Raw genomic sequence first — 27,924 nt, forward strand, 5'->3', positions numbered from 1 at the left:
GTGTCTCCCTCTCTCTCTGCCCCTCGCCCGTTCATGCTCTGTCTCTCTCTGTCCCAAAAATAATAAACGTTGGAAAAAAAAAATTTAAGATCATGTCATCTGAGAATAGGGATAGTTTTACTTCCTCCTTTCCAAAATGGTGTTTGTTTATTTTTCTTGCCTATTGCTCTAGCTAAAACTTCTAAATGGTGTTGAATAGTAGTGGTGAAAGCCAGCATCCTTGTGTTGTTCCTGGTCTTAGAAAGCTTTTAGTCTTTCACCACTGAATGTGATGTTAGCTATGGGTTTTTTCTAGCTACTCATTATGTTGAGCAAGTTCCTTCCTATTCCTAGTTTCTGAGTATTTTTATCATAAAGAGTGTTGAGTTTTGTCAAATGTTTTTTCCTTATCAATTGAGATGATCATGTATTTTTTTCCCCTTTGTTTTATTGATATGTATTACACTGATTGATTTTCTTATGTTGAAACGTCTTGCATTCTTGGGATGAATCACACATAGCCGGTATATAATCCTTTCAGTATGTTTTTGGATTCAGTTTGCTAGAATTTCGTTGAGGATTTTTGCATCTACATAAGAGATACTGGTTTGTACTAGTCTTGTAGTGTCTTTGCCTGGCTTTGGTATCAGGATGATGTTGACCTCATGTAATTAATTAGGAACTGTTCTTACTTTTATTTTTTGGAGTGTCAACAAGACAGTGTTAACTCTTCTTTAAAGGTTTGATAGAGGGGCGCCTGGGTGGCGCAGTCGGTTAAGCGTCCGACTTCAGCCAGGTCACGATCTTGCGGTCCAGGAGTTCGAGCCCCGCGTCAGGCTCTGGGCTGATGGCTCAGAGCCTGGAGCCTGTTTCCGATTCTGTGTCTCCCTCTCTCTCTGCCCCTCCCCCGTTCATGCTCTGTCTCTCTCTCTGTCCCCAAAATAAATAAATGTTGGAAAAATAAATAAATAAATAAATAAATAAATAAATAAATAAAAATAAAGGTTTGATAGAAGAGCACCTGGGTAGCCCGGTTGGTTGAGCATCCCACTTCTGCTCAGGCCATGATCTTGAAGTTCGTGGGTTCCGGCCTTGAGTGAGCTGACAGCTCAGAGCCTGGCACCTGCTTCAGATTCTGTGTCTCTCCCTCTCTCTGCCCCTCCTCCACTTGTGTACACACACATGCGCACGTTCTCTCTCTCTCAAAAATAAACATTAAAAAATGTTTAAAGATTTGATAGAATTCACCTGTGAATCTACTTTTCTTTACTGGGAGGCTTTTAATTACTGATTCATTATCTTGTTAGGTATGTTGAGATTTCCTAATTCTTGAGTCAGTTTAGGCAATTTGTATGTTTCTAGGAGTTTGTCCACTTCATCTTGGTTTTCTGAATTGTTGGTTTACAGTTGTTCACAATATTCTTTTTCTGGCGTGCCTGGGTGGCTCACTTGGTTGAGCGTCCAACTCTTGACTTCAGCTCAGGTCATGATTTTGAAGTTTGTGAGTTCAAGCCCCACGTTGGTCTCTGCGCTGACAGTGCAAGCCTGCTTGGGATTCTGTCTCCCTCTCTATCTGCCCCTCCCTCCCAAAAAGTAAATAAATAAACTTATAAAAATAAAAACAAAAAAACCCCACCAGAATCTCCATTTCTTTTAAGCCCAAAAATATTTTCTACTTTCCTATGATTAAGCTGTTCATTAACACTTTTCCAAGTGACTTCCTGCCTTGGGCATTGTGCCTTGAACAAATGGCTTTGACTTTAAGCTCCTAGAAGCCAAGCATCACATCCTATGCATCTTTGTATCCCTAGCTCGTAGTAAGTTTTTGTTGGACTGAGAACACATTAAAATATCTAGAGGCCAACTGCCAAATAAGCATAAGCATAGAACATTTGTTTTTATCTGCTTTAGGTATATATGCAGATTTTTAGAGAGTGATGTAAAAGGAGGATGCTGCTTTTTTGACAAAATTCAGTGTGACAGAAAACACAATTTGTTAACCTGTTTCTTATTTACAACTTTATAGACCATGGAAGATCTTTGGAATGTTATGGTAATAACACCTCATTTATTATTTTTTTTAATAGGTCAGCAGATACATAGAGAATGTTCTAAAACCTCACCAGGAGATGAAATTGAGAAAACTGGAAGAGCGCTTTTATCAGATGACGGGTGAAACTTGGAAATTAAGCAATGGTCATAAACTTGGGGTTAGAAAATAGTCTCACTTTATATTTTGAATTCTGCTACTACATACATACATGCAATATATGTGTATGACATATAATGTATAAGTACATATAATGTACAAGCATATTACATATTTGGGTTTTTAAAATTTCGAATGATGTTAAACTGGTCTGGTTTTTAGGAATCTTTATTGCTAATGATTGTACATAGAGCATATTTGTGTGTTGAAGGCTTAAGTGCTTTTGGTGCCCAAAGAGCATATAACCTAGATGTTTGAGAAGCTCTAACATAAAGTTGTCTTTGAGAAAACTGTTGACCAATCACCATATTTTATATGAGGAAATTCAGATCTTTCCTTAAGATCTCCAAGGTATGACACATTATACTCATTATGTTTCGCTCTGTTTCTATAAAGCCAAATTAACCTTTGACTCTTTTTTCCTTTGGCATTAAGTATGAACTTTTGTCATTTGCTAATGGTAGTTTTCAGCTCAAAGTTTTTTTACAGAGGAAAAACGATATTCATAAAGGAATTAAGTTTTAGGGGTGGCTGCCTGGCTCAGTTGGTAGACCATGCAACTCTTAATCTCAGGGCCACGAGTTCAAGCTCCCCCATGTTGGACCTGGAGCCTACCTAAAAAAAAAAAAAAATTAAGTTTGAGAGTAACTAGTCAGAGATTTTATGTGTAAGATCATTTCTGTCCCAAAGACTTTTTGGGTTGTTTTGCTTTCTATTTATATTGCATCTTTTACTATCCTATAAATAAAATGATCCAGTAAAGGTTAACAGGATTCTTACTGTGAAGCTAGACTCCGTTGTTATCCATTTCATAATGGTAAATATGCATCAAGGGTGGGTAATGAAATTAATGCGAAAGATGTGCAGCATGAAATGTGCCTGCACTGTGGAGTGATGTCACTTCGGAGATGAGTTTGTCTTCTGTTCAGAAGCCTGACTTTAGCTGGCCACACCTTTTTCTCAAATGGTCACAAAGTGAATTAGTCATTCTGCCCCTTGCTTTCAGGCTATGTCTTCATGACACTAGTAGCATATATTTTAACCTAATTAGTGGGGACAACAAGAAGTCAGGGACCAAGCAGACCACTGGCATTGTTATGACTTAAGGCTCTTAGGACTATCAAGAATGTGAGAATCAGGGGGCACCTGGGTGGTTCAGTCAGTTAAGCCGACTTCGGCTCAAGTCATGATCTCACAGTTTGTGAGTTTGAGCCCCGCATCTGGCTCTCTGGGCCTTTGTTCCCCTCTCTCTGCCCCTTCCCCACTGGTTTTCTCTCTATCTCTCTCAATAATAAATAAACTTAAAAAAAAATGTGAGAATCAGAATGTTAATTGCTGAGAGAAAGTGTAGGCGGCAGCTGATGGAGCCTGGTACTTTGCAGTCAGCCTGTTTGGCCAGTTAACTATTGAGCATCTAGATCTCTTGGCTCCCACTGCCCCTCCCCTTCCACCAGGTTTTCTTAGGATAAAGGAATAAAACAGCCCACCAAAATGGTGGCCATTTTAGTCTGATAAAGAGAACTTTTACAAGTCAGTGGATGTAGAAAAGGGTATTTTTGAACTAGTAAGTAATCTGAGAATTTGACATTTAAGTTAATTATCTTGCTGAGGAAAAAGTTTTAATGGATAATATTAATAAAAAGTAATATGGTTTCTGGAATAAATTCCTTTGCTTTCTAAAGTGATTAATTCAAAAGGAAGGTCAGAGTTTGAATCTGAGAACTAAAATATATGTAACAGGATACTTCGGCCATGTTCAACTATGGAAGTATTTCATGGTTACATACACAGACATGTTTTTACATACCTATTCTCTTTTCACAGCTTTTTAAAGCATAATCCCTTGCACTGTCTTGCATCCTTTAATGAAAGGAGAAAAGGATACCATTCAGGTTTTCTTATTTCTTCCACCCTACTAAAAACTGTGGGGATCAATTAAAATGGAAAGATGCCTCTCAGCCTTGTGTCTATCAGGGGGAGCCCCAGGGCTGGGTAAGAGTAGTTTCTACAGGATGTTAAACTCTATGTTTTCTTCTCCAAGGAAATAATGCTTTAAATTTCTGGACCTAATATTGACTAAGTTCTTTTTTTTTTTTTTTTTTTTTTTTTAAGTAGACTCCACACCCAACGAGAGGCTTGAACTCACGACTCTGAGATTAAGAGTTGCATGCTCTGCCAATAGAGCCAGCCAGTATTTTTTACTAAATTTTTTTTAATTAAAAAAAATTATTTTTATGTTTTTATTTTATTTTTGAGAGAGAGAGACAGAGTGTGAGTTGGGGAGGGGCAGAGAGAGGGAGACACAGAATCCAAAACAGGCTCCAGGCTCTGAGCTGTCAGCGCAGAGCCTGACATGGGGCTCGAACTCACAGACTGCGAGATTGTGACCTGAGCCGAAGGGACACCCAACCGACTGAGCCACCCAGGCACCCCTGAGTTGAGTTTTGTTTTGTTTTGTTTTGTTTTTAACTGAAATGTCATTTTTTACTGAAATGCCGTCAGGGTAAAAGAAAGAGCCACTGTGAATTGAATAAAGTTTATACTAGAGACTATTTAGAAATTGTCTGTTGTTTTTGACCAGGGTGATGAAGAGTTGGTGCTTGAAAATGGGAGTCAGACATCTTTTGAAACATCAAACAGCAGGGAAGCAGCAAAGAGACGGAACTTGCCTAAGCCTCTAACCAAAATTTCACCATCTGCTGAACAGCCCACGCAGAAGGAGGTTCATTACTGAATGCCTACTCATGTAATTGTATCAGTGTGCAGTAGGAATATGGTTCTCTGGGCGAAGTGGTATACTGAGTGAAGATTAGGACTGGCTTTTAATCCAGATGGTGTCTTCCCACTACCTTATAAAGGGATCAGCTTCATTAAAAACCACTTTGCTATTTGATACTAATATTAATGTTCTGAACCACACTTAGAAGGAAGCTATGAAGATAAATGACAGATTTACAAAATACTCCGTTCTTTTGAGGAAGTAATTTTATTATGTAGAAATGAAAAATGTTTACTAAGGGAAATATTCCTACAGGTAACTAAGACATGATTAACCCATATTTAGTGAGAAGCTAATATTATTATTTTTTTATTAAAAAAAATTTTTTTAAGATTTTATTTTTAAGCAATCTCTGCACCCAGCATGGGGCTTGAACCCATCACCCCTAGATCAAGAGTTGCATGCTCTACCAATTGAGCCACCCAAGCCCCCGAGTGGCTAATATTATTAATGTGGGTAATATTTTTCTCAGTAGCCCTTCCAGGGAATGGGTTAGCAACCATTCATTTTGGAACAGTGCTGAGGTTCATTATTACTTCTGTTCTTTCAAATTTTTAATCCTTAAATTGACCCTCATTTGGATCTGGCAAAGGTTGGAAATAAATCTCTTTGCCCTGACTCTTAAGGGATGCTGGGAGGCCATATGTTCCCTGAACATTGTTTCTAATGTGTTGCCTCTTGGTCTGAGGTTTCTTAGCCCCATAATGGGGCCTGAGGGTGGCAGTCAAGTCATTGAACTATTTCTAGCATTTCAAAAAGATCTTATGGACTAATTAAAACTTCAGGAGTCTTAGCTTTTTGTTAATAACATGAATCGTCTCATGTTGTTGGTAAATTTTGGTTGACTGTCAGGCTTTTGATACCAAAGAAAAGTAAATGGTTTATTTGATAAAATGCAGTTAATGTTGGCTAGATACAATGCTAGAAAACATGAGTCTGTGGTATTAAAAAACAAAAAGCGTCCCTGAAGGTGAAATTGTTGGTAACCCTGTTAAACGAGAGAAAATGGTCTGAACACCTGGTTTTGTAATAAACAGAAATAAGGAAACATCAGTAAATCATGAAGACAACCAAAGTGAATGTTTCTTATCCAGTCCCCTAGAAGTGCCAGTGAAGAAAGATACACATTTAAAATGTGTATACGTATGAACCTAAATAACTTTGGGGTCTGTTGAACTTAATATTTATCCTCTGTGTCTTTAAATAGTATATTTTTATGTAGTGTCTTGGAATATCATAAAAATGAGATTCTTAAGTATGCATAGATTGGTAGCTATCATCCCACATCCTGTTATTATCATGTATTTAGCACAGAATGGCTTACCAAAAATGTTTAATTGAGCCCTTTCATATTGTACATTTTTATAAATGTATATTAAAAGATTTCATTGGGGTGCCTGGGTGGCAGAGTCTGTTAAGCGTCAGACTCTTGTCTCAGCTCAGGTCATGATCTCACAGTTTGAGTTCAATCCCCACATAGGGCTCTGTGCTTATGGTGTAGAGCCTGCTTGGGATTCTGTCTCTCTTTCTCTGCCCTTGCCCCGCCTGTGTGTGTGCTCGCTCTCTCTCCGTCTCTCTCAAAATAAATAAATAATTAAAGAAATTTTTAAAAATAAATAAAAGATTCCATTAGGCTTAGATGTGTCTAAACTCTATATTAAAAGGGACTCTTCTCACTGAGATTTTTTTTTTTTCTTCAAAATGTTTACACTCTTCTTAGTAATACTTAATTTTCTTTAGGTTCTTGATCTACCTGAAGAACCTCCTGAAACAGCTGACGAAGTAAGCTCATTTTTTTCTTTGGAAATTAAATATATTTTGTTTTCTTTAACATCAAGTGAGTATGTCTTATCTCAGTTTGGGTTTAGAAAAAGAAGAGAGTACGCATGTTTATGTGATAGCCCTGTAATTAGGTCTGTTTTGAACGTGGTGTAATAGCAAACCTCTCAGCCTGTGTCCAGTTTTGGAGCCTGCCATCCACCGAGTGGGTCTTTAGAGCCCCCACACCTCATCAGGCAGAGATATGATACATGGGCTTTTCCAAAACTTTAGGTCAGCAAAGGAGTTACTTGGTTTTTTCTAGATTTTTTGTTTGTTTATTTATTTATTTTGAGAGAGACAGAGAGCAAGCAGGAAAGGGACAGAGAGAGATGGAGTCAGAGGTTCTGAAGAGGGCTCTGTACTGACCACACCGAGCCTGACGTGGGGCTCAAACCCACGAACTGTGAGATCATGACCTGAGCCAAATGCAGACACTTAACTGACTGAGCCACCCAGGAGCCCAGGGGTTACTTTTTACTAAAAAATCAGGGACGCCTGGGTGGCTCAGTTTAGGGACCAACTCTTGATTTTGACTCAAGTCACAATCCCAGGGTTGGATTGTGGGACTGAGCCCCTTGCAGGTTCCCTGCTGAGCCTGGAGCCTGCTTGAGATTCCCTTTCTCCCTCTACCCCTCCCCTGCTTCTGCGCGAGCACACTCTCTCTCAAAGATAGGCAGATGACTTCAAATTGTAGTTTTCCCCTTAACAAAGAGAAAATGAAGCATGCAGCTGCTGTGTAGATGTTTGAATTGAAGGATGGTTTGCTGTTTTGGGGGGCAGGGTTCAATTGAACCTCCACACTGCACTGAGCTTCCATCTGCCCAGCTGCTGTGCCGCATTCTGTGCTGCCTTCCTGTGGTTGCCCAGCAGAATTTCAGACAGGTCTCTAATGTAGTGGGAGCATGTGTCTTTAAAGCCATGAAGTCCTTTAGGCAAAGGAAAGCCCTGATGGTTTTCTATTTCTTAGAGCTTGGCAACTATTATACTCCTTGAAAACCAGTCGTGAGTCTGCCACTGGGAGGGTCTTAATTTTATCAACACACTTGCAACATTTCAATGGAATACTTTGGCTGTCTGAGGAAAATCCAGAAGTCATGCAAAAATAGAGAAAATGAAACTTGCAATCCAGATACTGATCCTGGAGGAGAAACACAATTAAAAAAAAAAGAGAGAGAGAGAAAAAAACTTCTCATTTCTTTCTGTTATACCCAAAAAATTCATGTCTGTGATATGTCTGTCCTGACACACACCCTTCTACATTCTCACACCCATTTATAATACAGACGTAATTAGATATAGCTCAGGTTTGACTGGGAGCACCTTTTTTACTCTGGTTTTAAAACACATGACACTAGGGGTGTCTGGGTGGCTCAGTCAGTTGAATGTCTGACTTCGGCTCAGGTCATGATCTTACAGTTCGTGAGTTGAACGAGCCCCACGTTGGGCTCTGTGCTGACAGCTCAGAGCCTGGAGCCTGTTTCGGATTCTGTGTCTCTTGCTCTCTGCCCCTCCCCCACTCATGCTCTGCCTCTCAAAAATAAACCAATGTTAAAAAAAAAAAAAAAAAGTGTCAACTTTCCAAACAAACTCCCATCTTCTTTCTGTCTGCAACTATTTTCATTATTGTAAACTACCTTTCATTTTAAGGAGTCCCTGGGAATTAAATTTTGTTTATTGCTGCTACTTTTTCTTTTTAAGATTTTTTTTTTTTAAAGTAATCTTGGGGCGCCTGGGTGGCTTGGTCGGTTGGGTGGCCGACTTCGGCTCAGGTCATGATCTCGCCGTCCGTGAGTTCGAGCCCCGCGTCGGGCTCTGGGCTGACAGCTCAGAGCCTGGAGCCTGTTTCGGATTCTGTGTCTCCCTCTCCCTTTGCCCCTCCCCTGTTCATGCTCTGTCTCTCTCTGTCTGAAGGATAAATAAACGTAAAAAAAAAAAAAAAAAAAAAAAAAGTAATCTCTACACCCAACTTGGGGCTTGAACTCACCACTCGGAGATTAAGATTCACACACTCCACTGACTGAGCCAGCCAGGTGCCCCTGCTGCCACTTTTAATTTAGCTTTCATTTAACAATCTGTGTTTGGCATTGTGATTTACTTTCCAATTTGGATTGTGTCCCATGTCTTTTACCCATTCATATGTCAATCCTCTATGCTGTCAGTAATATTAGGAGAAACAGCACAACCAATTTTCATAGTAATTGTAATAACAAAACAGTTGCTAGATTTTCAAACAATGATAGTTAATTTCTCTTGAGTATCTAAACATAATGGAAAATATTAACTTATATATATTATATATATATAATTTTTATTTTGAGAGAGAGGGACAGAGAGAGGAAAAAGAATCCCAAGCAAGCACTGTCAAACTGGAGCCTGATATGTGGCTGTGAGACCCTGACCTGAGCTTAAAAAGTTAGATGCTTAAAAAGAAACAAACAAACAAAAAAGTTAGATGCTTAACCTACTGAACCAGCCAGGTGCCCCTTTAATTCAGTATATTTGAAACCCTAGTTTCTCATAAAGAATTTGGCTTTAATTCTGCTTTCAGATCATTAGCCTTTGAACAAAACCTCACTGCAAAAGTTAAATTTTGTCATTTCTAGAAATAAGCAAAATTGACTTTAAATCTGTGATTCAGCTGTTTTGTGATTTTTTTTGTGTGTTATTATAAAACTATTCATTAGTAGAAGTACAACAGGGCTCAGCATTGCACTGATATGGATATGAATCAAATACCTTATCTACTTGAATGGAAATATTTTCTAACATGGCTTTCCTGAAGGGGGTAGGTGCTGCTGTAAAACCACCATTTCTATATCTTACGATGCCTACATAACTCCCAGGACAGTTATGATAATGTTAGCTATTATCATATTATGTGATAGCCCTGGGGTGGCTCAGTCGGTTAAGCATCTGACTTTGGCTTGGGTTATGATCTCGCAGTTCATGAGTTTGGGCCCTGCGTCAGGCTGTCTGTTGTCAGCTTGGAGCCAGTTTCAGATCATCTGTCCTCCTCTCTCTGCACCTTCCCCCACATCTCTCCCAAAATAAACAACATAGTAATAATAATAATAATAATAATAATAATAATAATAATAATAAATTTTAAAAAAGAAAGGGTTTCCTGACTGATAAATAATGCCCATCAGAATAAATTATTAATTCTTCATCCTTTTTTTTTTTAATGTCTTATAATATTAACTGGTAGTTTGCAAGGTCTTTTTAGCTATTTTACTGTTTTATCAAAGGGGAACTGATGGGGAAACAATACGTAAAGCAGATGGAGCAGGAGCTCCTCCAGGAGAGGAGGTCTCTTAGAGTTTCCAGCATCCAGGACCAACTCCACACCTGTCTGTCACTTGCTTGGAGGACACAGGCATGGCGCACAGCTTATGATGATAGAGTAACTTGGGACACTTGTTTCCTTGCAACCCGGTGTCTTTCTTGTCTGTAGACTCTAAGGTGGACTGGATCTTCTTGGTTTGGTAGATGAATTTTGAAGCCCCTGTGCAACCTTGATATTATCTGGACAGACGGAAGCATCTAGTCTCTGGTGTCCTTGCCAGAAGGCTGTGTCATTGATCTCAATCAAGAGGAAGATGTTCTCTTCCATTTCAGAAGACATTTTTATGTTTCAGGTGAATTTTATCTGGACCTTCACGTTGATCTGCTCTCAGAGCTAAATGCCTATAAAACCCCATACAGCTTTTTAGAATTACGGATGTTTCGTAGGAGTAGTGTTTTGGAATTGCAGAGCACGCTGGATTGGAATTCTTATTTGAACATTTTTATTCCTCAGGTAGTTGCTGTTGCTCTCCGATGTCCAAGTGGGAGGGTCCTGAAAAGAAGGTTTTTTAAGTCTTGCAGTTCACAGGTGAGGAAATTCATATTTTGAGAAATGTTTTTGTTGAATTTGACAATAGTTTTCTCCCATGCAACCACTCCCTTGTCTGGTGCTCCCTTCAGGTAAGGGTAAAGGGCATTTATACATACTCTGTGTTGTGGAAATTTGGATAATTAAGCATGCTGGATCTTTTTTCAGTTTTTTTTTTTTTCCCAGTTCTTTTCCTATTTTTTATTTGTTGTTTTTTAATTAATTACATTTTCACAGCTTGGTAGATAATGTGCTTTCATATCCTTCAGAAGCAGACAGTATTAACTTTGTTCCCATTATCCCTGATAGATTATTAACTTAAGCCCTATTGCTTAGATGTAATTTTCAGATCATTCTTTAGGGCTTATTTCCTTTTGTTCCAATGGATTTTTTTTTTCTCTTAAAAACAATGCTGTGTTCATTAGCAATAATTTGGAAAACAGAAGAGTAGAGAGGAAAAAAGGCTTGATCTTTAGTCTAATGCCAAGGTCGGTTGCTAATATTTTGGTGTATTTCTACTTTTAAGTGCATTTAAACATATAATTATGCACTGTATTGAAATATATCTAGTTTTCTATCCTGATTGCATTTAACCTTCTGTGATGAGCATGCTATGAACCATAATGGAAAATACTGATGGATTCAACTGCATAGAAATGTAACATTCTATAAAGAAAAAATTGTAAAGTTAAAGAAATATTTGGAGAAAATATTTTACATCTATGTATGATAGAGTCATTTCTTTCTTGTTTTTAAAAATTTTTTAACATTTATTCATTTTTGAGAGAGAGAGAGAATGTGTGTGTGTATGTAGGGGAGGGGCAGAGAGAGACGGAGACACAGAATCTGAAGCAGGTTCCAGGCTCCACGCTGTCAGGACAGGGCCTGACGTGGGGCTCGAATCCATGAACCATGAGATCATGACCCGAGCCAAAGTTGGACGCTCAACTGACTAAGCCACCCAGGTACCCCTAGAGTAATTTCTTTATAAAGAGCTAATATACAAATCAAGGAAAAGGTAAACACCTCAGTAGGATGGCAGTTGAAAAAAAAAAAAAAAACACTTAGGATTTCCTAAAGAAAAATAAAAGTGACAAATAAAAATAGGGAAAAAATATTTGGCCTTACTTAGAATCAAAGAAGTGTAAATTAAAATGGGACATAATTTTCTGCCTATCAGATTGTCAAAGATTAAAAAGAAGAGTAACGTAGGCACCTGGGTGTCTCAGTTGGTTAAGGGGGCAACTCTTGATCTCACGCCTCTTGAGTTTGAGCCCCACATCAGTCTCTGTGCTGACAGCATGGAGCCTGCTTTGGATCCTGTCTCCTTCTCTCTGCCTCTCTCCCACTTGCACTTTCCCAAAAAGTAAATAAATGTTAAAAAAAGAAAAAGAGTAAGCCAGTTGTGGCTAGTGTGTGGAGAAAATGGTGATTCTCATTAACTGTTCCTATGACTATAAATTTATAAATTGGGACACTGTTCCTATGAGATAATTTACCCGTGTAACCTTTAAAATAGATCTTTTGTTTCATTAATTTCATTTATGAGAATTTATTCTATAGAAATAAGATAAATGATCAAAGGTATAATGTGGGAATTGGTTGAATTAAGGTCTATCCAAATATTGGAAAATTAGGAAGCTTTATGACTTAGATGTACATTTGTTACATGGAATATCAGTAGGTTCTTGGATGGTGGTTAGCAGGAGAAGTCAGAGATTATCTGTAGTTGATAGTCCAGCTTCCTTCGAGAACATTGTAGTATCTAGGTTTCTTCCTAAAGCAGCAAACTGTCCTTTGGCAGACGTTTTTAGGCAATAGTAAGTGGACATTTTGATGGTTACTATGGAAATCCTCATACCAGGAAATGTTTTCAATTTATAGGGGTGGCCCATTGACAATTGGACTATCCTAAGGCAGAGTCCTTAGGGCTTGGATAGGTCTATGGTGACAAAGTTCCTGAGTGATTTTGATGTGGACTATTGGCTTAGGTTTTGATCTAAATAATTTTTTTCCCAAGTGCTAAACTTTTGTTCTCAACTTTTCTATGTTGAATAACCACCCCATTCCTTGTGGTTGGGACTTTCCTAGTTGTTAAATGCCTCTGCTCTCTATAGATGCCTATAGTCCCTGGGCCTTCTCTGAAACTTCCAAAAGGTACTAAGGGTTATTTGCATCTCACAATTCATGGTATGCTATTTTCCTTTAAATTCTAGAAGGTTTTGTTTTATTACTCCTCGGGGCATGATTTAACAATGAAGGAATTGTAAAATATCATGGTAATCTAGAGGGATACAACTGTGCACAGTATTTGATAACTAAACTTTTTATCTTTTAGGTCTTATTTCACTGGATGATGAAAATCGGGTACCACATATCTCTATACAGCCTTTCTACTTCCTTTCCCAGAAGGCCTCTGGAAGTAGAGGAAGGCTGGTCCCTGCAGGACATTGGAATAACTATGGATACTGTACTCAATGTGGAAGAAAAAGACCAGAGCAACTAACTAAGAAATGAGAATGACCTGTTTTACATAAAATCAGTTATGCCATGATCTTACAGGACATAAAGGTTTCACATTAAAATCATGCCATACCTTGATTGAGCTCAAGGCAATAAACACTTTAATGTTGATATCCTCGGGAATGTATGGACACGAAGGATTAGAAAAGGATTGCTCTCTGCATATAATAGTTTTTGGAATGTGCCGTCATAATGTACCATCTGAAAACTAGATAAAAATGTGTACAGTAAGGCACTCCATGATTTGTATTTTTCCTAGCTGACATTATTTATCACTGTGTTGAAAAACAAAATCATATGACTTTGTTTCCTGCCTCTTCAGTCCACCTTGCCATACTGAACATTTCACAATTCAGTCAAACTCTTTAAAATCTATTAGGTAGAAATGTTTGTTCTGCTTTATTTCTAGAAATGAAACTTTAAAGACATTTCAAAGGTCTCTAATGCTTTACAGTTCTTTTTGATATCCAATAAAGGGTTAGTACCCAAAATATATAAAGAACTTATAAACTCAACACCCAAAAAACAAATTATCCAATTAAAAATGGTCAGAAGAGGGGCGCCTGGGTGGCACAGTCGGTTAAGCGTCCGACTTCAGCTAGGTCACGATCTCGCGGTCCGTGAGTTCGAGCCCCGCATCGGGCTCTGGGCTGATGGCTCAGAGCCTGGAGCCTGTTTCCGATTCTGTGTCTCCCTCTCTCTCTGCCCCTCCCCCGTTCATGCTCTGTCTCTCTCTGTCCCAAAAATAAATAAACGTTGAAAAAAAAAATTTTTTTTTAATAAAAAAAAATGGGCAGAAGATATGAACAGACATTTCTCCAAAGAAGACATACAGACGGCCAACAGACACATGAAAAGATGCTCAACATTACTCATCATCTCAGGGAAAATACAAATCGAAACTATAATGAGGTATCACCTCGCTCCTGTCAGAATGGCTAAAATCAATAATACAGGAAACAGGTTTTGGTGAGGATGTGTGGTTGGGGAACCCTCTTGCACTGTTGGTGGGAATGCAAACTGGTGCAGCCACTGTGGAAAACAGTGTGGAGGTTCTTCATAACGTTAAAAATTGAACTCTTATGATCCAGTAATCACACTACTAAGTAGGCGAAGAACACAAGAGTACTAATTCAAAGCAATACCTGCCCCTGTATGTTTATAGCAGCATTATTGACGATAGCGAAGATACGGAAGCAGCCCAAGTGTCCATCAGTTGATGAATGGATAAAGAAGATGTGGTATACATACACAATGGAATATTATTCAGCCATAAAAAGGAATGAAATCTTGCCATTTGCAACAACACGGATGGAGCTAGAGAGTATAATGCTAAGCAAAGTAAGTCAGAGAAAGATACCATATTATTTCACTCATGTAGAATTTAAGAAACAAGCAAAGGGAAAAAGACAAACCAAGAAACAGACTCAACTATAGAGGACAAACTGACAGTTGCCAGAGGGGAGGTGAGTGGGAGGATGGGTGAAATACGTGATAGGGATTAAGGAGTGCACTTGTGATGAACACTGGGTGATTAAAATAAAAACAAAAAGGTGAAAAGAAGGCTTAAAAAAATAAAGTTCTTTTTGATAGGTATGTTTTGTTTACTTAATCAGTGTCAAGGTTTATTTCATTTCACCTTACATTAAATTGGAACATTTGGAAGTTCCAGGTGGATCAATATTTTTATAAATAAAACAATGGGAAGTTGCCTGGGTGACTCAGTTGAGCGTCCAACTCCTGATTTCAGCTCAGGTCTTGATCCCAGAGTTGTGGGATCGAGCCCTGTGTCAGACTCCATGCTTGCTTATGATTCTTTCCCTCTGTCCTTCTCCCCAACTCATGTTCTGTCTCTAAAAATAAAATAATAGTAAAACAATGAAAACATGAAAATACAGGTGAGCTTTTTTACACTTAAAAAAAAATTTTTTTTTTCAACGTTTATTTTTGGGACAGAGAGAGACAGAGCATGAACGGGGGAGGGGCAGAGAGAGAGGGAGACACAGAATCGGAAACAGGCTCCAGGCTCTGAGCCATCAGCCCAGAGCCCGACGCGGGGCTCGAACTCAGGGACCACGAGATCGTGACCTGGCTGAAGTCGGACGCTTAACCGACTGCGCCACCCAGGCGCCCCTTTTTACACTTTTTTAAGTTTACTTCTTTTGAGAGACACAGTGAGCAGGGGAGGAGCAGTGAGAGAGGAAGAGAGATCCCAAGCAGGCTCTGCATGGCCAGTGTAGAGCCTGATGGACTCAAACCCATGAATTGTAAGATCATGACCTGCCAAGACCAAGAGTCAGACACTTAACCGAGACACCCAGGCGCCCCTGGGTGGGGTTTTTTTGTTTGTTTGTTTTCATATCTGGTCATTTCATTTTCCTGCAATGGTGTATTCATGTACGATAATACCAAGTTCCACTCTCAAGTGTGGTATAAGAAGCTCCTTGTTCTGGGGAACTTTATTTCAGCTCAGGTCATGATCTCACAGATGCCCGCGTTGGGCTCTGCCCTGGTGGTGCAGAGTCTGCTTGGGATTCTCTCCCTCTCTCTCTGCCTTAACCCCACTCTCTCTCTCAAAACAAATAAATGAACATTTTAAGAAAGTTAATTGACTCCTCTTGTGTTTTGGCCCCTCTTTAGTTCTCCTTTTACCTTTTCTGTAGAATTTATTACACTGTACTATAGGTATGTTTTTGTTTTCCCAAACAGTTCCTTAAAAGCAACAATTGTATCTTTTTCTCCCTCCAGAAGTACTTAGTATACAGTATATGCTTAATATATGTTTGAAAAAAATAAGTTGTCTCACCTTTAACATTTTTTTTTTTTTGGTCTCTGGAATATCCCACATTGAAAACAAAATGAAAAAAGGGGGTGCGCTTGGGTGGCTCAGCCAGTTGAGCATCCAACTTCAGCTCAAGTCATGATCTCACAGCTTGTTACTTTGAGCCCTGTGTGGGGCTCTGTGCTGACAGCTCAGAGCCTGAAGCTTGCTTCAGATTCTGTGCCTCCCTCTCTCTCTACTGTTCCCTTGCTTGTTCTCTCTCTCTCAAAAATAATAAACATTAAAAAAAAATTTTAATGAAAAAAAAGACTCAAATTGATTGTGAAAGGGTTTCAATTTTTTTTTAATTAAAAAAAAAAAAAAGTTTATTTTTGAGCGAGACAACAAACAGGGGAGGTGTGGCAGAGAGAGGGAGACACAGAGTCCAAAGCAGGCTCCAGGCTGTGAGCTGTCAGCACAGAACCTGACACGGGGCTTGAACCTATGAACCACAAGATTATAACCTGAATCTAAGATGGATGCTTAACTGACTGAGCCACCCAGGGACTCCCCCCCCAATTTTTTTTAAATAATTATTTTTGAGAGAGAGTATGAACGGGGAGGGGCAGAGAGAGAAGGAGATCCAAAGCAGGCTCCAGAGCCCAATGCAGAGCTCCAACCAACCCACGAACCGTGAGATCATGGCCTGAGCCGAAGTCGGATGTCCTCAAAGGGTTTCAAAACTTTACAAAGTTATGAAAACAAAATAACCCATAATCTCAATACCCAGAAATAAGTGTGACTAAAATTGCATACTAAAACTATGTCCTGTTGGACTTTCTATGCTTATGTACAATTGATTAAAAAAGCAAAAAAGGACCCCACATTTTTAGACCCCTTCAAAAACTGATATTGTGAAAGCTAACAAGAAACTGTGCTACTTAGGAACTGTGGTAGCCAGCTCTGCGGTGGGGAAATTTTTATGTGGCAAGGGAGAACTAGTACAAGAAACATTCAGGATTATTTTCCCTAACAGGTTGAAATGGCCTTAGGGTGAATGCCTTTTGCTGTTCTGGGTAGATTCTTTGGCTTCTGTAGCTGGCAATATGTCTTAGGGCTCCTTTCAAACAGTCAGTAAGCTTCCACTATTCTTTGAAATAGACTCAAGTGCAGATAGAAATACAATAGAAAATGAACAAACACTTCCGTATTTACCTGTTCTGATCACAGACTTTCATAGACTCTATTTTCAGTTGTCCATCATCATCCATTTCCAAGGATACAGACTACAGAAAATATTATCGTTAAAAAACAATCTTTGTGTCGGGATGAGCACTGGGTGTTGTATGGAAACCAATTTGACAATAAATTTCATATTTAAAAAAAAACAATCTTTGTTCTCTTTTAAAAAGCCAAATTTTAGTAATTAGCAAATGGTCTTTAAAATTTGCGGCATAAAGTTTCCTCCTGTGTCCCCAATTTCTAACACAAACATCATTGGGGCTATTTCTTTGCATAGCAATATATTTTTCTTTAAGCAAAGAAAAAACACTATTAGTTGTACCGCTAAAGCGCTAATGATAGATGGTTGTTTCCTTGGTTACAAAACTAATTTCTTCCCCTGGATGGAGAGAAAGGACACAAACCTTAAATCTTTAGATTCTTGGTTAATACTATTTTTTATACTATAGTCCCTTTGAAATGAGTTGGAAAAATTAGAAACATAATTAAGGAATTATTTTTAGGTATGATGATGGCATTGTGGTTAGGTGAGAAAGAAAAGAATCTTTATCTCTAAAGATATATGCTGCAATATCATAGGAATTATGGTAAAAATCTGCTTCAAAATAATGGGGAGAGGACAGTAGGTGGGCATATAGCTGAATAAATATTAAAGCCTAATAAAAGGTTCATTAGGGTACCTTATACTCTTCTAATTCTGTATCATTTCCGTGATAAACTGTTTAATGATATCAACAGGCTTAAGATTAAAAAAAAAAAAAAAGGGCAGGGGCACCTGGGTGACTCAGTCGGTTGAGCTCAGGTCATGATCTTGTGGTTTGTGAGTTTGAGTCCCACATCGTCGGGCTCTGTGCTGACAGCTCAGAGCCTGGAGCCTGCTTCAGATTCTATGTCTCTCTGTCTCTCTCTCTCTCTCTCTCTCTGCCCCTCCCCCACTGATGCTCTGTCTCTCAAAAAAAAATAAACATTAAAACATTTTTAAAAATTAAAAATAAATAAAGGTGGCAGGAGATGGGGTGGGCAACTAGTCTTAATCAGTTAATTGTTCTGCTAGCTGAAACAGATCCTAAAAATAACAATACATATCCTTCTAAACCGTACGTATCCTTCTACTTAGGATAAAGCTGTAAAGAATGTTTTTCTCTAACAAGAAGCAGCTGGATGATGCACAAAACCATAACATTTTTGAGCCTCAGATTGCTGAGGCTGCAAAGGATTCACGGAACCAGAATTCCAAAGGGGGATAATCCACTACAAGGAGAGACAGGAAGAGATTCGGTAGAATTGTGGGTGCTATACAAACAGATAAGACAAATCCAGCTAAGATTTTAACATTTTTAAAGGCCAAGCGTGGGCCGCTGTATCACTTTGGAATGGGATTGGCTATTTAATTTGTGAGTCTTAGTGCAAAATGAAAATGTGGAAAACCTCGCTGGAAAGTGAAGAATTCCAGATGGTGACAGCGAGCATTAAATCAAGCGTGAGGACCTTCTAGGTGTGGGCTGTATGTGGCCGCACAAGGCATCCGCCTCAAAGCCAGTCCTGGCCGGTGGTCTGAGACAGAAAGGGAGTTTCCACTCACCTGAAAGCACTTCACTATCAGCCTTCATTCGCCAGGTGTTTGTGGAGGGGAGCAAGACAGGTGCAGGAGACCAGGAAAGGCCAACCTGGCTGCAAATGAGGAGGTGATTGCTGGCTGTGGAGGAATGAGTTTAAAGCTCCACTAGCTTTCTAGGATCCTTCTCCTCTACAAAGCCTCTTTGTAGAGGACCATAGGCGGAACCATAGGCGGTTCACCAAGTACGAAGACCTCAGGACGCTGGCATAGATCTACTGTTGGCTGGAGAAGCAGTAAAAGGAAGATCCATCTGCCTCTCCGAAGACATAGGTAAAGATTTATTGCTCCCAGGGGAAGAGTAGAAGCAAACATTCTCATTCCTGGGGGAGGGCTGGATACAGATACGAAACAGATGCTGGCTATTGCTGGGGGCGGCGCAGCAAACAGCCACCCTAGACCAACCACAGATACAAGGCGGAGTTTGGTTGCCACAGGTAGGAAGAGCAGGAACCCTGAGAAAACCTCACCTGGGAAGTCAAAGCACAAAGGGCCTGCCTGAGATGGAGGCGGAGTTAGGACAATAGGGCATCTCTCCTGCTCCTGCCATGAACTTGGCACCCGGTCCCAGGCACCAGCAGGCTGCAACCACAACACACAGACGGAGCACGGAGGAAAACCCTCTCTCCGATACAGGTACGCAGGGACAATGGAGAAAATATCTTTCAAAATAGAACATGAAACAAATACTTTATTTTATTTTTTAAATTTTATTAAAAAATTTTTAATGTTTTATTTATTTTTGTGAGAGAGAGCATGAGTGGGGTAGGGGCAGAGAGTGGGAGGGGACAGAGGCTCCAAAACGGGCTCCATGCTGACAGCAGCAAGCCCAATGAGGGGCTTGAACTCACCAACCCCAAGATCATGATGTGAACCGAAGTCATTTGCTTAACCAACTGAGCCACCCAGGTGCGCTGAAACAGATACTTAAAAAAAAAATTTTTTTTACATTTATTTATTTTTGAGAGACAGAGCATGAGCGGGGGAGGGGCAGAGAGAGAAGGAGACACAGAATCCCAAGCAGGCTTCAGGCTCCAAGCAAGCATTCAGCACAGAGCCCGACTCAGGGCTCAAACCCATGAACTGTGAGATCATGACCTGAGACGAAGTCGGATGCTCAACCAACTGAGCCACCCAGGCGCCCCCAAATACTTTTTAAGATATACAAAAGCTGAAGGAATGCATTACCAGCAGACTTGCCTTACAAGAAATATTCAAGTAAACCTTTCAGAAGAAAAAAAACATTATACGAGATGGAAATATGAATTTACATAAAGGAATTAAGTGCATTGGAAATGGTATAGATTGACCCGAGTACATACATAAAAGGTTTTCCTTATTATATAAATCACTTTACATGATAGTCTACTGTTTAAACAAAGTGCTAATGTTCTATGGGATTTTTAATACTTGTAAAAGAAAGATGTAAGACAACGGTAGCAGAAAGTGTGAGGGGATCAATGGAAGTATACTAGTGAAAGGTTCTGTAGGTGAAGTGGTGGGATATCACTTGAAGGTAGACTATAAATTTATTTTTTTTAAGTTATTTACTTTGAGAGTGAGGGAGGGGCAGAGAGAGAAGGAGAGAGAGAGAATCCCAAACAAGTTCCATCATGCTGTCAGCACAGAGCCCAAGGCAACTCGGGGCTCAAACACATGAACCGTGAGCTCATGAAATGATCTGAGCTGAAATGAACTGAAATCAAGAGTCGGACCCTTAACCAACTGAGCCACCCAGGTGCCCCCAGATTTTATTTTTAATCGCTACACGCAATGTGGGGGTCATACTCAAAACCCCAAGATCAAGAGTTGCATGCTCTACTGATTGAGCCAGCCAGGCATCCCTGGTAAGATGAGTATTTAGACTCCATTTATTTTTTAGTCAGTTTTGATAAGGTCAAGATACTCCAGTAATTTGCTCATTGTTTGTTTTCAATTTATTGGCAAATAGTATTCATAGTACCCTTTTAATTTTTTTATTCCCTTTTGAATCTTCTATTTTGCAAAGCTCAGGCTTTTATTTGTGTCTTCCTTTCCTTCATATTTTTTTTATAAATTTTTTTTCAACGTTTTTTATTTATTTTTGGGACAGAGAGAGACAGAGCATGAATGGGGGAGGGGCAGAGAGAGAGGGAGACACAGAATCGGAAACAGGCTCCAGGCTCTGAGCCATCAGCCCAGAGCCCGACGCGGGGCTCGAACTCACGGACCGCGAGATCGTGACCTGGCTGAAGTCGGACGCTTAACCGACTGCGCCACCCAGGCGCCCCCTTTCCTTCATATTTTATTAGTCTTCAAGTATCAGCTTTGGTTTTGTTGATCTTTTCTTTGGAATATTTTATTTCTTTTAATATTTGCTGTAATCTTTTAACTTTTATGGAGTAGTAAACACTTAGTTCATTAATATTAAACTCTTCCTTTATTATAATACAAGCACTTAGTTATAAATTTCCCTTTAAAGACTGGTTTGGTTACATTGCACAAGTTTGTTGTGTTGTTTTTTTTTAATGTTTATTTTTGAGAGAGAGAGAAAGAGAGAGAGAGAGAGAGAGCGGGGGAGGGGCAGAGAGAGGAGACACAGAATCTGAAGCAGGCTCCAGGCTCTGAGCCATCAGCACAGAACCCAGTGAGGGGCTCAAACTCATGAACTGCAAGATCATGAACTGAGCCAAAGTCGACTCTTAACTGACTGAGCCACCCAGGTGCCCCTGTTGTTTTTTTAAATGTATACTTATTTATTTTCAGAGAGAGAGAGAGAGAGAGAGAGAGAGAGAGAGAGAGAATGAGAATGAGCAAGCATGAGTTGGGGAGGAGCAGAGAGAGAAAAAGGGAGAGAACCCATGCAGGCTCCAAGTTGTCAGCACAGAGTCCAACGTGGGGCTCCATACCATGAACCGTGAGACCCTGACCTGAAATCAAGAGTCCAACACTCAACTGACAGAGCCACCCAGCTGCCCCTACATTGCACAGGTTTTATTTTGTTCTGTAAACAGCTTCACTAAGGTATAGTTTATATATAACATTTTCCCATTTCAAGGGTACAAATAAAAGACTTTTGGGAGTGCCTGGTTGGCTCAGTCAGTAGAGCATACAACTCTGGATTTTGGGGGTGCAGGTTCGAGCTACAGGTTGGGTGTGGAAATTAATATATTTAAAAAAAAAGATGGGGTGCCTGGGTGGCTCATTGGTTGAGCGTCCGACTTCGGCTCAGGTCATGATCTCACAGTTCATGAGTTTGAGCCCTGTGTCGGGCTCTGTGCTGACAGCTCCAAACCTGGAGCCTGCTTCAGATTCTGTGTCTTCCTCTCTCTCTGCCCCTTCCCCGCTCATACTCTGTCTCTCTCTGTCTCTCAAAAATGAATAAACGTTTAAAAATCTTTTTAAAAAAAAAAAAAAAAAAGATGGGGCGCCTGGGCTGCTCAGTCGGTTGAGCATCCGACTTTGGCTCAGGTTATGATCTCGTGGTCTGTGAGTTTGAGCCCCGCGTCGGGCTCTGCGCTGACAGCTCAGAGCCTGGAGCCTGTTTCCAATTCTGTGTCTCCCTCTCTCTCTGACCCTCCCCCATTCATGCTCTGTCTCTCTCTGTCTCAAAAATAAATAAACATTAAAAAGAAAAAGAGATTTTGGGGAAAATTTATCAAATGAAACAGCTATGACAATAAATCAGTCTTAGAACATTTTCATTGTTCCAGTAAGATCCCTCATGCCTACTTACAGTTACTTCCCATTTCTACTGGCCACCCCAAGGCAAACACTAATCTACTTCTGTCCCTATAAATGTATCTTTTTCTGCAATTTTCATATAAGTGGAATATATGTAGTTTCTCATGTTTCATTCTTTCACTAGCACATTGTGAAATTCATGTTGTAATACATTTCAGTTTATTCCTTTTTATTTATTTATTTTATGCGTTTATTTAATTATTTAAACAAAAATTTTTTTTAATGTTTTTATTTTAGTTTTGAGACAGAGACAGAGCTTGAACAGGGGAGGGTCAGAGAGAGAGGGAGACACAGAATCTGAAGCAGGCTCCAGGCTCTGAACTGTTAGCATGCGGGGCTCAAACTTACAAACCTCGATGTCATGGCCTGAGCCGAAGTCGGACGCTCAACCGACTGAGCCACCCAGGCGCCCCATTATTTTTCAATGTTTATTTATTTTTGAGAGACAGAGACAGAGTATGAGAGGGGGAGGAGGGGCAGAGAGAGAGAGAGGGAAACAGAATTGCAAGCAAGCTCCAGGCTCCGAGCTGTCAGCACAGAATCTGAAGCGGGGCCCAGGAACCACAAGATCATGACCTGAGCTGAAGTCGAAGGCTTAATTGACTGAGCCACCCAGGTGCCCCCCCTTTTTTTCCTTTTTATTAATAGTACTTTACTGTTGTATGAATATAACATTTCTGTCTATCCATTCAGCAGTTGATGGACATTTAGATTGTTTCCAGTTTTTGGCTATTATAGTTGATGTTGCTATAAATATTTGCATACTTATCTTTGTGTCAACATGTATTGTAGTTTCTCTTGGGTAGATATGTACGAGTAAAATTGCTAGGCACAAGGTAATTTTATGCTTAAGAAACTGCCAAGTTTCCCAAAGGGGCTATACCGTCTTACATTTTTTGATAGCAGTGTAAGAGCGCTCCAATTTCTCTATGTTCTCACCAACATCAGTTATTGATGTGTTATATTAGTTCCAGGTGTACGATATAGGGATTCAACAGTTCCGTATACTACTCGATGCTCATCAAGATAAGTGTACTCTTAATCCCCTTCACCTATTTCACCCACCGCCTCCCCTCTAGCAACCACTAGTTTGTTCACTGTATTTAAGAGTCTGTTTTTTTGTTTCTTTTTTCATTCATTTATTTCTTAAATTTCACATATGAGTGAAATCAAATGGTATTTCCTTTCTCTGACCCACTTATTTCACTTAGCATTATACCCTCTGATCCATCCATATTGTTTCAAATGGCAAGATTTCATTATTTTTTATGGCCAAGTAATATTCCATTGTATTATACACCACATCTTCATCTATTCATCTAAGTGCATCCATGGGCACTTGGGTTGCTACCATACCCTGGCTATTTTAAATAATGCTGCAATAAACATAGGGGTGCACATATCTTCTTAAATTCGTGTTTTTAAAAATTTTTTTAAACGTTTATTTAGTTTTGAGACAGAGAGAGACAGAGCATGAATGGGGGAGGGGCAGAGAGAGAGGGAGACACAGAATCGGAAGCAGGCTCCAGGCTCTGAGCCATCAGCGCAGAGCCCGACACGGGGCTCGAACTCACGGACCGCGAGATCGTGACCTGAGCTGAAGTCGGACGCTTAACTGACTGAGCCACCCAGGCGCCCCTTAAATTCGTGTTTTTATTTTCTTTGGGTAAATACCCAGTAGTGGAATTATTAGATCATATGATAATTCTGTTCTTAATTTTTTGAGGAACTGCCATACTGTTTTCCATAATGGCTGGTAGTACCGGCTGACATTTCCATCAGTTCCTTTTTCTTCACATCCTTGTGAACACTTGTTATTTGTGTTTTTTATTAGTCATTCTGACAGGACTGAGGTGATATCTCATTGTAGTTTTGATTTGCATTTCTCTGATGGTAAGTGGTGATGAACACCTTTTAATATTATTGGCCATCCGTACATCTTCCATGGAAAAATGTCTATTCATATCCTCTGCTCATTTTTAATTTGATTATTTGTTTTTTTGGTATTGAGTTGTATAAGTTTTTTATATATTCTGGATATTAACCCCTTTTCAGATATATCATTTGCAAATATCTTCTGCCATTCAGTGGGTTGTCTTTTTGTCTTGTTGATGGTTTCCTTCACTGTACAAAAGATTTTTATTTTGGTGTAGTCCCCATAGTTTATTTTTGGTTTTGTTTCCATTGCCAAAGGGGACCTATCCAGAAAAGTGTTTCTATGGCTGATATCAAAGTGATTGCTGCCTATGTTTTCTTCTAGGGATTTTATGGTTTCAGGTATCACATTTAGGTCTTTAATCCATTTTGAATTTTCTTTGCATGTATGGTATACAAAAAGGGTCCAGTTTATTTTGCATGTACTGTCCAGTTTTCCCAGTACCATTTAGTGAAGAGTTTGCCTTTTTTCTATTGTATATTCTTGCCTCTCCCATTGTAAGTTAATTGACCATAAAACTGTGGATTTATTTCTGGGTTCTCTATTCTGTTCTGTCGATCTATATGTCTATTTTTGTGCCAGTACCATACTGTTTACTATATGATAAACTTACTGATTACTATAGCTTTTAAATCTTGGATTATGACACTTCCAGTTTTGTGCTTTTTCAAGACTGATTTGCCTATGTGGGGTTTTTTGTGGTTCCATACAAATTTTAGGGTTATTTGTTCAAGTTCTATGAGAAATGCTGTTGGTAGTTTGATAGGGATTGCATTATTATATTTGTAGATTGTTTTGAGCAGTGTGGGACATTTTAACAGTATTGGTTCTCCCAATCCATGAGCATAGATATTTTTCCATTTGTTTGTGTCATCTTCAATTTCTTCATCAGTTTTTAACAGGTTTTGGAATACATCTTTTGTTAAGTTTATTCTTAAGTATTTTACTCTTTTTTAAAATTTTAAATGGGAGTTTAAATTTTTAAATTTTAAATGGGAGTGTCTTCTTAATTTCTCTTTCTGCTACGTCATTATTAGTGTATAGAAATGCAGTGGATTTCCGTATTTAACACTGTATCCTGTGACCTTACTGAATTCATTTATCAGTTCTAGTAGTTTTTTTGATGGAGTCTTTACGGTTTTCTCTATATAGTAGCCTATCATCTGCATATAGTGAAAGTTTTACTTCTTCTTTACCAATTTGGATGCCTTTTATTTTTTGTCTGATTGCTGCGGCTAGGACTTCCAGTACAATGTTGAATAAAAGTGGTGAGAGCGGACATTCTTGTCTTTTTCCTGATCTTAGAGGAAAATCTGTTTTTCGCCAATGAGTATGTTAGCTGTGAGATTTTCACATATGGCCTTTATTATTTTGAGGCATATTTCCTTTAAATCTATTCTGTTGAAAGTTTTTATCATAAATGGATGTGGATGCTGTACTTTATTGAGTGGTTTTTCTGCATCTATTGAAATGATCATATGGTTTTTATTCTTCTTCTTGTTGATAGAATGTATCACATTGATTAATTTGTAAACATTGAACCACCCTTGCATCCCCGGAATAAATCCCACTTGATTGTGGTAAATGACTTTTTAATGTATTGTTGGATTCAGTTTGCTAACATTCTGTTGAGGAGTTTTACATCTGTGTTCACCAGAGATATCGGCCTCTAGTTTTCTTTTTTTGTGAGGTCTTTATCTGGTTTTGGTATTTGGATAATGCTGGCTTCAGAATTTGGAAGCTTTCCTTCCACTTGTATTTTTTGGAATAGTTTGAGACAGTAGGTACCGACTCTTCTTTATTTTTATTCATTCATTCATTCATTCATTCATTATTTTTAATTTTTTTTTTTAATTTTTGAGAGAGTATTTTATTTTTATTTTTTTTTTTTTATTTTTGAGAGACAGAATGAGCAGGGGAGGGCTCTGAGCTGTCCATACAGAGCCCAACATGGGGATGGAACCTGAGCTGAGGTCAAACGCCCAACAGACTGAGCCACCCAGGTGCCCTGGTATTAACTCTTCTTTAAATGTTTGGTAGAATTCACCTGTGAAGCCATCTGGTCCTGGACTTTTGCTGGGAGATTTTTGATTACTGAGTCAATTTCTTTGCTAGCAATCAGTCTGTTCAAATTTTCCGTTTCTTCCTGATTCAATTTTGGAAGATTTTATGTTTCTAGGAATTTATCCATGTTCTCTAGATTGTCCAATTTGTTGGCATATTATTTTTAGTAACACTACTCTTACAATCCTTTATATTTCTGTGGTGTCGATTGTTACTTCTCCTGTTTCAATTCTGATTTTATTTATTTGAGTTCTCTCTTTTTTTAAATGAGTCTTACTAAAGGTTCATCAATTTTGTTGACCTTTTCAAAGAACTAGCTCCCAGTTTCATTGTGTTTTTAGTCTCTATTTCATTTATTTCTGCTCTAATCTTTATTTTTTCTTTCCTTTTACTGTCTTGGGCTTTGTTCTTTTTCTCGTTGCTTTAGGTGTAAGGATAGGTTGTTTCTTGCCTTTTTTTTTTTTTTAATGTTTATTTTTGAGATAGAACACAAGCACAGGAGGGGCAGAGAGAGAGAGCGAGCAAGACATAAAATCTGAAGCAGGCTCCAGGATCTGAGCTGTCAGCACAGAGCCTGACGCAGGTTCGAACCCACTAACTGCAAGATCATGACCTGAGCTGAAGTTGGACGCTTAACCAACTGAGCCACCCAGGCATCCCAGATGTTTCTTGCTTTTTGAGGAGATAGGCCCATAGTGCTATCAGGTTCCCTCTTAGAATTGCTTTTGCTTGGGGCACCTGGGTGGGTCAGTTGCTTAAAGGTCTGACTCTATTTTGGCTCAGGTCATGATCTCACGGTTTCTGAGATCAAGTCCCACGTCAGGCTCTGTGCTGACAGTAGAGCCTGCTTGGGGTTCTCTCTCTCCCTCTCTCTCTGTCCCTCCCCAGCTAGTGTTTTCTCTCTGTCTCAAAAATAAATAAAAACATTAAAAAAAAATTGCTTTTGCTGCATTGTAAAGATTTGGACCACTGTGTTTTCATTTTCATTTGTCTCCAAGTATTTTTAAATTTCTTCTCTGATTTCTTGGTTGACCCATTTGGTAGCACACTATTTAGCCCTCATGTATTTGTGTTCTTTCCAGATTTGTTTTTAATGTTTATTTATTTATTTTGAGAGAGAAAGAATGCATGGGTGTGTGAGCTGGTAAGGGGCAAAGAGAGAGGAGAGAGAGAATCCCAATCATGTTCTACTCTTAGCACAGAGCCCAAAGCTGGGCTTGATCCGGGAACTGCAAGATCATGACCTGAGCCAAAACCAAAAGTCAAATACTTAACTGCTTAATCGACTGAGCCACCCAGGTGCCCCTCCAAGACTTTTTCTTGTGATTGATTTCCAGTTCCATACCATCGTGGTCAGAAAAGATGCATGATAGGACTTTAATTTTTTTAATTCGTTGA

At 39.2% G+C, this 27,924-nt stretch overlaps 1 protein-coding gene across 2 annotated transcripts in view; it reads left to right on the forward strand.

Moving 5' to 3' along the window:
- UBXN8 (UBX domain protein 8) overlaps positions 1–13,624 on the forward strand; it is a 28,755-nt gene extending 15,131 nt beyond the window's left edge. Inside the window, exons 4-8 of one of the 2 annotated variants that reach the window (XM_003984652.6) lie at positions 2,067–2,189; positions 4,770–4,910; positions 6,708–6,749; positions 10,588–10,662; positions 13,001–13,624. In XM_003984652.6, coding sequence (XP_003984701.1) covers positions 2,067–2,189; positions 4,770–4,910; positions 6,708–6,749; positions 10,588–10,662; positions 13,001–13,168 — 549 coding nt within the window. In that variant the 3' untranslated portion in view covers positions 13,169–13,624. The remainder of the gene's footprint in view (positions 1–2,066; positions 2,190–4,769; positions 4,911–6,707; positions 6,750–10,587; positions 10,663–13,000) is intronic. The other variant, XM_045055326.1, reaches the window with a different exon arrangement.
- Positions 13,625–27,924: the final 14,300 nt, after the last annotated feature.

This window comes from Felis catus, chromosome B1, assembly GCF_018350175.1.
Source record: "Felis catus isolate Fca126 chromosome B1, F.catus_Fca126_mat1.0, whole genome shotgun sequence".
NCBI lineage: Eukaryota > Metazoa > Chordata > Mammalia > Carnivora > Felidae > Felis > Felis catus.